The sequence below is a fragment of the Xyrauchen texanus genome, chromosome 14 (assembly GCF_025860055.1).
Source record: "Xyrauchen texanus isolate HMW12.3.18 chromosome 14, RBS_HiC_50CHRs, whole genome shotgun sequence".
NCBI lineage: Eukaryota > Metazoa > Chordata > Actinopteri > Cypriniformes > Catostomidae > Xyrauchen > Xyrauchen texanus.
This window is the reverse complement of record NC_068289.1, coordinates 20818405-20829986: the sequence shown is the minus strand read 5'-3', so window position 1 is coordinate 20829986 and position 11582 is coordinate 20818405. Positions and strand designations below refer to the sequence as shown.

Genomic DNA, 11582 nt, shown 5'->3' with positions numbered 1-11582 from the left:
TCTGTCTGTATAAATACTGCAAAAGCATAAAAGCATATAATAATGTCTGATGAAATGTATGTTTATATTGGGATAAGATAATTAACTCTAAGCATATTTAGACATAGCAACATATGATGAAGATGATGTTTTTACTGTTAGGAGTCAGGACCTTTTTCTGGGTGGCCCCTCAGGTGTCTCCTCCATCGGAGTCTGAAGTATCGCGATAGTTTTCCCAGAGCGCAGCTTCATGTCTTTTATTTCATCTTTATCCCTTTCGGAAGCAGCAGCAGCAGCCTGTAGACGCACTGCAGAGGGCGAAGAAGGTTTGTGTGACTGTCCTAAGTGTTGATAGCTCCTCCTCCCCTAAAGCTAAAAACATCCTCATTCACTTAACCTCCAATAGTCTGTATGGTGTCGTTTGCTTGGACAACTAATTGATGTCTGCTCTGTGTTTCTTTGAAGTGGCTGTATGAGTGCGCAAAGTAACAGTGGAAGTTTGGACGGGGCGCCATCTTGGCTCCAGCAGCAGCAGCGGCTGCTCTCGAGCGCGTCCCCGGCGTCGCTGTCACACGCACACGGCGCGCCGCTCGCACCAGCCAGAGAAGGTACAGTGTGCTTATTTTACTCACACAAGTCTGTAAGTGTTAGGATTGGACTATTCTTGGTGTAAGATGGCGAAAAAGGAGTTTAAATTACTCTACCGCCTTGGGTTACGAGTTACAGTTTGATGTTAGCAGGCTGCTGTCGCGTTGGTCTTTTAGCATGTTAGCTTCTTGTTTGGTTAGATTCCTACCTAGCTCACATACTACCAACATACTGTAGTATGCTAGCTTCTTAAGTAGTTAGCATGCTAAGTGCAGATATTAGACTTTGATGCTGTAGTCTTTTAACTGGCTAACATATTAGCACGTTAGCATCTCGGCTAGTTAGCATGCTAATCTACTAATGCTTTTTCAGGCTAGTGTATTAGCACCTTAGCATGCTAGCCTCGTAGCTAATTAGCATGCTAAGCTCATACTGTACTACAGTACAACTGCTCTGTATATTCTCCATCAGGTCCAAATAAGAGAAAGAAAACGCCAACTGACCATTAGTGTTGGAGAACATGCATTTATGGGGGATATTTGCTAATTGATTACTGCATTTGGAAACTGGAGATTGTTGTCATTAGTTTTAAGGTTTCAGTGAACACAAGTGACACTTGGAGACTCATTTAAAGATGTCTGATTACAAACAGGGTCGCTCATGCAGCAGATGAATTTGTTTAGTTGTTTAGTTGTTTTCGGCCAGGCATGTACACAGTTTCCTTGATAATCCACTTTAAAATAGATATTGATGTAATTTTGCGAGATTATAATGGAAATGACAAATTAGTAATTTGCCTGTTGCCATGCACATAAATATACCGGCTTGGGCATTTCCTTATTGTAAAGATTGTAGGTATAGCATTGTGCATGTTACCACATGTGTTTAGGACATAACCAACTTGGAGTTGTTGGCCAGTTGTCAACTTGTGTCAGTCAACAAACCAGGGGCCAATTGCACCAGCTATACATATGTTACAACTCAGCCTAGCTGTGGTGTAAATAGGCACTAAGTCACAATTTACACACTACTAAATATTTGAGCTTTGCACTATTAAAATTATGTAGAATGTAACCCTATGTATGAACTAAATATTTACGGAAGACTAACGGATGGAATAAAAAAAGCAGACTGATATTTTATGACATCAATGAGCTCACGTTTTGAGTGACAGGCATCGATCATTTCAACATGCAGTATGATGTTGACCTTTGCACTTGTTTACATTTATGAGAGAGAGAACAAAAACAAACATACTTTTCAATGTCTCTTCAGCATGAAACCGATCTAACGGTGAAGTTTTCAGGATGCGTCGCCCGGTGTCAAGTTTCAACACATTCAAAATATATATATATAGGATATTAAAATTAATAAATGTCTATTTTTCTAGCCTGTTGTAATAGTATTTATTTATCACATCTTATTTGTTTTAGATACAGTTCCTATACTTAACATATACTTAGACAGTATATGTTATTTACACAGGGCAAATATACTATTTATCAAATCTACGTTTATTACGAATAGTTTTTTAACGGGGATAAAATATATTATAACTGACAGTTATTGAGCAAAAAAAGGTTTGAACTTCAACCATAACACGATCAAATTGAAATTAACGGCTGTTTAACACTTGTGCACAAATTTGAAGGCTGTTAATTGGATAAATACAGTAAAAACAGTCATATTATGCAACTACACATTACGGAGAGCTTATGACCTACTAGTTAAGTCTTGCTTTAAGAACAGATGGTGCAACCAAATTAAGCACTGACTTAGTTACAAACTAACTAGTAGTTACTAAGCCCTTAGTGTGAACTTTACGTCCCAACTTACTTGAGACCTTGCGCACAGCTGGTGCAACCCTACCCTGACCTTAAAAATGGTCACTAGGAATTACATCCTTAATACTAATATGTTTGTCTATCACCAAACCTAAAGAGATATTTTCACCATATTGTGTTCCAAGCTGTTGCTTCTGCATGTGATGTTTTTCATTGCAAAGTGTCTAAAGATATATTCCCCAGAGAAATGCTAAGGTGAAAGCCTCTCAAGAGCTGTTAAACTGAATGAATGTACATTATATTCCTAACAAGCACTAAATGTGTTGCACTGCAAGGGTAGGAGACTATGGCCTAGATTATGAAAATAAATCTGCTTTGTTATATTTGAAGTCCACTTGAAGAGTTATTGGCAACACATTTTACTTCCATAATATAATTAGAGCAAATTTCTTAATTTGATTAGATTCTGATTTCGATTAGAATCTGGACAAATTTCATCTATAATGGCCATTTTGCTTACATATGAAGAAATGTTTCTGTCATCTATGTTGTAAATTATTCAAGGAACCTTCTTACATTTTACATTAGGAAAATAGAGGCCTAATTAAAAAAAACAAAAATTAATTAGCAACAGGGCCCAAACTATATCATTCAGTTGATATGTATTTAACAACAGGGCTTGACATTAAAGATTGTTATATACTTGTCCTTTGGACAAATACATTTGTCATCCACCGAGTAAAAAAGTTACTCTTCAGGAGTGGAAAAAAAGATTTTTTTGGTGGTGTAGATTTAATTTTTTCAGAAGCAATATTGTCATCAATATTCTTATTTAGTCACTTCTTTCCCAGCAAGACGTGACACAATCATGATTAACTTACATTTACATTGTTGATCTTCCCAAATCAAATACTTAATTAAAAGGATATTTCACCAGGAAATTTAAATTCTGTCACGATTGCTCGACCTAGTGTTGTTCTAATCCCACAGAAGTCAGAAATTTAAATGAAATATAAAAGAATGAATGTTAGTCTCAGTCGCCATTCACATTTATTTATCTTTTGTTCCATACAAAGAGAATGGTGACTGAGTCTTAGCATTCTGCCTAACATTGTCAGGAATCAGAGAATAAGAGAGGCTCAAGTGCAGAGTTCAGGACCCAAGCGTTAAACAGGAATTTATTTATACAGAAAATAAAAGGCAAAAATAAACAAACTCCCACGAGGGGGGAAGCACATAAACAACCCTGAAGGGGAAAAAGGCAATCCAGGCTGGGGCAGGGGAAACTGGTTGCAGGGATAGGGAATAAACATCAACAGGGACCGACCAACAGACTAGATCGATAGGATAACACAGGACCGACCGAATATACAAAACGAACACACACCTGGACAGCACACATGAGGAGACTAAAACAGGGTGAGAAATCAACAGGTTAACGAGACAGGGCAGTTGTTAATTCTAAACTAATAATAGGCAAAAAAGGAGGCGGGGTATGACATAAGACCAGAAATGCGGCGATATAGAAACAAAACAAAGCCACGTGCTCTCGCAAGACAACACCTGAATGGTATGAGCGGACATCGCTAAGACAATAAGGCAATATACGCTCATTCCAACTGACATACAGGACAAGAGACAAGGGCAAGAGGATGCGTAGCAATGGCAAACAAAACGACGCCACACATTCTCACACTAAACAAAACCGAGACAAGAGACCAATAATTAACCAGACAGTGAAGTCAGGATCCAGACACCATGATCCGGACATGAAATGAAAGACCGCTCATGACCCTGACAAGCATATTTTGTGGTCCATGGATGAAAGAATGAATGTCATATGGGTTTGAAATACATTAGGTGAGTAAGTTACAGTTTAAGTCAGGTTACGTACACTTAGGTTGAAGTCATTAAAACTCATTGTATAACCACTCCATAGATTTTATATTAGCAAACTATGACAAGTCATTTTTCCAACAATTGTGACTATATCACAATTCCAATGGTTCAGAAGTTTACATACACTAAGTTAACTGTGCCTTTAAGCAGCTTGGAAAATTCCAGAAAATTATGTCAAGCCTCTAGACAATTGGCCAATTAGCTTCTGATAGGAGGTGTACTGAATTAGAGGTGTACCTGTGAATTTATTTTAAGACTTACCTTCAAACACAGTGCCTCTTTGCTTGACATCATGGGAAAATCAAAAGAAATCAGCCAAGGCCTCTAAAAAAAACATTGTGAACCTCCTCAAGTCTGGTTTATCCTTAGTAGCAATTTCCTAACGCCTGAAGGTACCATGTTCATCTGTACAAACAATAGTACGCAAGTATAAACACTATGGGACCATGCAGACATCATACTGCTCAGGAAGGAGATGCATTCTGTCATATAGATATGAACGTAGTTTGGTGCGAAAAGTGCAAATCAATCCCAGAACAACAGCAAAGGACCTTGTGAAGATGCTGGAGGAAACCGGTAGACAAGTATCTATATCCACAGTAAAACAAGTCCTATATTGATATAGTCTGAAAGGCTGCTTAGCAAGGAAGAAGCCACTGCTCCAAAACTGCCATAAAAAAGCCAGGCTACAGTTTGCAAGTGCACATGGGGACAAAGATCTTACTTTTTGGAGAAATGTCCTCAGGTCTGATGAAACAAATATTGAACAGTTTGGCCATAATGACCATCGTTATGTTTGGAGGAAAAAGGGTGAGGCTTGCAAGCCGAAGAACACCATCCCAACTGTGAAGCATGAGGGTGCTTTGCTGCAGGAGGGACTGGTGCACTTCACAAAATAGATGGCATCATGAGGAAGGAAGACATTAGCCAGGAATTTAAAGCTTGGTCACAAATGGGTCTTCCAAATGGACACTAACCCCAAACATACCTCCAAAGTTGTGGCAAAATGGCTTAAGGACTACAAAGTCAAGGTATTGGAGTGGACATCACAAAGCCCCTGACCTCAATCCGATAGAAAATCTGTGGGCAGAACTGAAAAGGCATGTGCAGGCAAGGAGGCCTACAAACCTGACTCCGTTACACCAGTTCTGTCTGGAGGAATGGGCCAAAATTCCAGCAACTTATTGTGAGAAGCTTGTGGAAGGTGACCCAAAAGTTAAACAATTTAAAGGCAATGATACCAAATACTAACACATTTTTCGTAAATAAAGTAGTGGTCCTAACTGTCCTAAGACAGGGAAAGTTTTCTATCATTAAATGTCAGGAATTGTGAAAAACTGAGTTTAAATGTATGTAGCAAAGTTATATGTAAACTTCTGATTTCAACTGTATGACAGTATATAAAATTTTGGTTCAGCTATCCCATTAAGAGTTCAAGTCAATGCTTACCAGACTAAAGTTGACTGCACAGAAAATGAACAGATAAAATCCTGAAAGAGGGGACCTTGCTGCTATGATGTTAAAATTAAAATAAGATAGATAATAGGATTATGTTTTAAATATGTATTATTAATATATTATTCATAATACATAAATCAGTACATAGGCCTACTTATTCAATTAAAAATTTAATTTAATAAAAATTAGAAGATTAAAAATACCTGTGTCAGATGGAGCTCTAGAGAGATCAGATGTAGCTGTGTTTAAGGGTAAGATTGTCTGTTTTAAGCATTTCTCTTCACTCAGCAGCTGTGAAGTTCAGTGTTTTTTTTTTTTGTGCTATTTTCTGCCTCTAGTGAAAGGTCCTGTAATATGAACCACACAATATGTCACGCACTATAATGTGCTTCGTTGTACAAAAATGGGAGCGAAAGCTTAATCGTAACGCTGCTTTTTGTGTTAAATGTAACAGGCCTTTGCTATATCACAAATATAGCCAGCTATTTTTTTTTCATTATTGACATTTTAATCATGCCACCTGTCTGGTCGGGCAAGTAAAATTCCATTTGCCACGGACAAGCATTAATGTCTAGCCCAGAATAGTGAACAGATATGATAATCAATGCAACCAAAACTAATTTCAACCTTAATATAAAAATAAACAAGTCAAAACCTCATTGTTTAAAAATCATGTTTGATAGCGGAATTCATGGTAAGCAACTACATTACCCATGGTACATAAGAGAACGATCCAACAATCAGAGAACCGCAGCCATCAAAACCAGCAAAATGTGCCTCGGTGCCAGCGCCCACTTCCATGACACGCTGTGAATGACCCAAGTCGATTTCCCTTCACCCTTAAACTACTTATATATTTGTACATTGGGATTTTTTGCAATAAACATTAAATATATTTTTTCTATACTTCTAATCAACAACCTAAAATCAATCATATTCCCATTGTTTTTTATTCAATTACATCATTTGCAATGCTTCATGAGATTGTTGTTTGTGCCCTCATGAAAGAAGGTAAGTACACCTCCTTGTATCTTTGTCTTTTTTCCTAATTTTCAAATATTTAATTGCCTCAAAACAAAGTTTGTGATGTTGTGATTGATCTCGGAGCTGGTTGGTTTGGTTCATGTCTCACAACTCTTTTATGAAGGATTTTATAAAAAGTCTATGGAAGAAATTAATAGGGAAAATGCAGTACATCCAGAACCCAGATGGCTGAAAAAGTGGGCTGGCACTGTTGCGCTCTATTAGGGCTTGATGATGTCAGATGAAAATGAAAGTCGGTTCTGAGGCGGAGCAAGTTATTACATTTTAAAAGATTACAAAGCCATTATTTTTTCTTTAGATTAACGTGCACTGATGAAGGAATGTGTATTAAGAAAATAATTTTTTATTTCATGTGACTAAAGGGAACAGTTAAGCATTTTCCACAAATGGATATCAGTAATAATGGAGTGCATCCATAAAAATTGAAAATTTTTACTAGTTTTCAGATGTTGATATCAGGAATGGATATTTGCGCTAATAACAATATAATTATTTATATAAAAAATTATGTTTATTAGTAAGTACATAGCTTATACTACTGTATATGTATTGAGAATTTAAACTATTCTAAATATTCTGGGTTAAGGTTGCATAATGTTGATTAACACAAACATTTTTGTGTTTAAGACAAATATCGAGGTTACGGTGAGGCACTTACAATGGATGTGAATAAGGGACAATCATGTTAAATGATTAATGTCTTAAATGTTAAAATACTCACTGTTTCAAAAGTATAGTCACAAGACATAAACAATATGCATTTTAACATTATTTTAGTGTGGTAAAATCGCTTATTAACCTTTTCTATCAGAATCAGAATCAGCTTTATTGCCAAGTATGCTTAAACATACAAGGAATTTGTCTAGGTGACAGGAGCTTCCAGTCAACAACAATACAAACAATACCAAAAACAGCAGCAAGACATAGGTAATTAAAAACAAAAAAAGAACACAAAATAAATAATTATACGTACATACACTCACCTTCATACATACCCACATACACACACGTAGTGCAAATCTAATACAATCTGTATATAAAGAACAAAAAACAGTATATTATGTACAGAGCAATGTAAGTAATGGCAGAAGTGGATATGTTGGATAATATAAATTAAAATTAAACTGTGTATTGCACATAATTATTGCTCAATGGGGCAATTTAATTGTTCATTAGATGGATGGCCTGAGGGAAAAACTGTTCCTGTGTCTGGCGGTTCTGGTGTTCAGAGCTCTGAGCGCCGGCCAGAAGGCAACAGTTCAAAAAGGTAGTGGGCAGGGTGAGTGGGGTCCAGAGTGATTTTACCAGCCTTTTTCCTCACTCTGGAAGTGTATAGTTCTTAAAGGGGGGGCAGGGGGCAACCAATAATCCTCTCAGCAGACCGAACTGTCCTTTGTAGTCTTCTGATGTCTGATTTCGTAGCTGCACCAAACCAGACAGTTATTGAAGTGCAGAGGACAGACTCAATGACTGCTGAATAGAACTGTTTCAGCAGCACTGGTGGCAGGTTGAACTTCCTCAGCTGGCGAAGGAAGTACAACCTCTGCTGGGCCTTTTTCACAATGGAGTCGATGTGTATCTCCCACTTCAGGTCCTGTGAGATGGTAGTGCCCAGGAACCTGAATGACTCCACTGCTGCCACAGTGCCGTTTAGAATGGTGAGGGGGGACAATGTTGGGGTGTTCCTCCTAAAGTCCTCAATCATCTCCACTGTTTTGAGCGTGTTCAGCTCCAGGTTGTTTTGACTGCACCAGAAAGCCAGCCGTTTAACCTCCTTTCTATATGCAGACTCATCATCATCTCGGATGAGACCGATGACAGTGGTGTCGTCTGCAAACTTCAGGAGCCTGACAGAGGTGTCCTTGGTGGTGCAGTCATTGGTGTACAGGGAGAAGAGAAGTGGGGAGAGCACACATCCCTGGGGGGCACCAGTGCTGATGGTACAGGTGGTGGAAGTTAATTTTCCCTGCCTCACAAGCTGCTGCCTGTCCGTTAGAAAGCTGGTAATCCACTGACAGGTAGAGGTGGGAACAGGGAGTTGGTTTAACTTAGTCCGGAGTATATCTGGTATGATTGTGTTGAAAGCCGAGCTGAAGTCCACAAAAAGGATCCTTACGTATGTCCCCGGTCTGTCCAGATGTTGCAGGATATGATGCAAACCCATGTTGACTGCATCATCCACAGACCTGTTTGCTCGATAAGCAAATTGAAGGGGGTCCAGTGATGTCCTTCAGGTGGGCCAACACCAGTCTCTCAAATGACTTCATGACCACAGATGTCAGGGCGACAGGTCTGTAGTCATTAAGTCCTGTGATTTTAGGTTTCTTAGGGACGGGGGTAATAACTGAGTGTTTGAAGCAGCATGGGACTTCACACTGCACCAGTGATCTATTGAAGATCTGAGTGAAGATGGGGGCCAGTTGGTTAGCACAGGAACGAAGGCAAGCTGGTGAGATGCCATCTGGTCCTGGAGCCTTCCTTGTCCTTTGCTTCCGAAAGACACGGCACACATCGTCCTCACAGATCTTGAGTGCAGGCAGTGTAGCAGGAGGGGGAGGAGGGGGTTGCAGGAGGTGTTAATGGTTGTGTGAAATGAAGGTCCGAGTGCATGTGGGGTGTGAAATCGGGCCTTTCAAATCTGCAGTAAAACACATTCAGGTCAGTCAGCCAGTCGTTGGTCCGCCACAGGGTTGGGGGTAGGAGTCCTGTAATTAGTAAGTTGTTTCAGGCCACTCCACACTGATGCAGGGTCGTTAGCTGAAAACTTGCTTTTCAGCTTCTCAGAGTAGCTTCTTTTAGCCACTCTGATTTCCTTATTCAGTGTGTTCCTGGCCTGATTATACAAGACTCTATCCCCACCCCTGTAAGCCGCCTCTTTGGCATGACGAAGCTGTCTGAGTTTCCCTGTGAACCATGGTTTATCATTGTTGAATGACAAAAATGTCCTAGTAGGGATGCACATATCCTCACAGAAACTGATGTATGATGTAACAGTATCTGTGAGCTCGTCCAGGTCTGTAGCTGCAGCTTCAAAAACACCCCAATCAGTGCAGTCAAAGCAGGCTTGTAGTTCCAGCTATGCTTCAATAGTCCATCTCCTTATAGTCCTTACAACTGGCTTTGTTGATTTTAATTTCTGCCTGTAGGTCGGGAGAAGATGAACCAGACAGTGATCAGAGAGACTCAAAGCTGCACGTGGGACAGAGCGATATGCATCCTTTAATGTTGTATAGCAGTGATCCAATATATTCCTGTCTCTGGTGGGGCATGTAATGTGCTGTCTGTATTTGGGCAGTTCGCATGTGAGATTTGTTTTGTTAAAGTCCCCAAGAATAATAATGGCTGAGTCCGGGTATTATTGTTCTGTGTCTGAGATTTGATCAGCCAGCTGTTGCAGCGCTAAGTTCCCAGACGCGTTAGGAGGAATGTAAACACTCACCAGAATAAACGAAGAAAACTCCCGCGCCGAGTAGAACGGCTTACAGTTAATAAAGAGCGCTTCCAGATTAGGACAGCACATCCTCTTTAGTGTTGTTACATCTGTACACCAACTTTCGTTGATGTAAAAGCATGTTCCACCGCTCTCGTTTTCCCGTTAACTCAGCGATGCGATCCGCTCTGAACAGCTGGAAGCCCGGCAGATGTAATGCGCTGTCCTGAATGGCTTCACTCAGCCAGGTTTCAGTGAAGCACAGTGCAGCAGAGTTTGAAAAGTCCTTAGTATGTGTGAGGAGATGTAGTTCGTCCGTTTTGTTGGGAAGAGAGCGGAGATTTGCGAGATGAATGCTCGGCAGCTGTCGCGAACGCCGGCTGACGGAGTTTAACCAGCGCGCCAGCTCGTCTCCCTCGCCTGCGTCTCGTAGCGCATCTAAACAACACAGCAGCGCCTCCAACTAAAATGTCCAGCAAAACGTCTGAATATTGAAAAACCGGGAAAAGATGATCTGGTATGTGCTGCCGAATGTTCAGCAGTTCGTCCCTGGTAAAACTGATTGGTAAAACATTGCTAAACACAGGACAAACTAACAAAAACAACAAAAGAATATTACTATGTGAAGTTAGATCTAGTTTACAACTTCATTGCCATGACGACATAACGCCATAATCCCGGTAATATAGTAGTTCACCATATCAATAATTAAAACAACTTTACAGATCATAATACACAAGTTTTAACAGAAGAATGAATGTAAGTGCTTCTATAATATTTTAAACTTACCATTTCTGCCATAAAAACCCTCCAAAAAATTGGCCACATTCACTTCTGTTGTAAGTGCCTCAATGCAACCTCAATTTTTGCTCTATTGTTTTTTTTAAAGAAATGGAGGGACGAGTCAATTTGTTTTTGATGTAATCAACATTGTCACAAATGCTTTTGTTTAAGCTTAACTTTTGATTGAGCTGGGTATTGAATCTGGGATATTCCTTTTAATAATATATAGGCCTATTTGTAATTGTGTTTTAATTTGAGTGAATGGCAGATCATTGTGAAATTCTTTTAGTGAAAATGAAGTAAAACATTTTTATTAGTTGAAATTCCATTTTTGATATCAAGAACGTGTAATCGTGTAATGATGTAATTTTTAATATCAAGAATTAAAATTTTTACTAGTGCTAACCTAATTACCAATATCCAAAATGAGCATTTTTACTAGTAGTAATTATATTGCCCATCTAAAGTGAAAATGTATTTAACATATCCTGCACATGATTAAATTGATTTAAGAGTATAATCATTCTTGATTCACATTGATCATTTTGTGTAAATCTACATTAGTTTCAGTCTCGTGCTGAACCATTGAAACTGGCTGAAAATTATGCGTTTTTGAT

General features: G+C 39.1%; 1 protein-coding gene across 2 annotated transcripts in view; it reads left to right on the top strand.

Moving 5' to 3' along the window:
• The first annotated feature begins 261 nt into the window (after window positions 1-261).
• LOC127654764 (serine/threonine-protein kinase tousled-like 1-B) overlaps window positions 262-11582 on the top strand; it is a 72379-nt gene continuing 61058 nt past the window's right edge. For both annotated transcript variants that reach the window (XM_052142116.1, XM_052142114.1), the window contains exons 1-2: window positions 262-305; window positions 445-587. In XM_052142116.1, the coding sequence (XP_051998076.1) occupies window positions 452-587 (136 nt within the window). In that variant the 5' untranslated portion in view covers window positions 262-305; window positions 445-451. The remainder of the gene's footprint in view (window positions 306-444; window positions 588-11582) is intronic.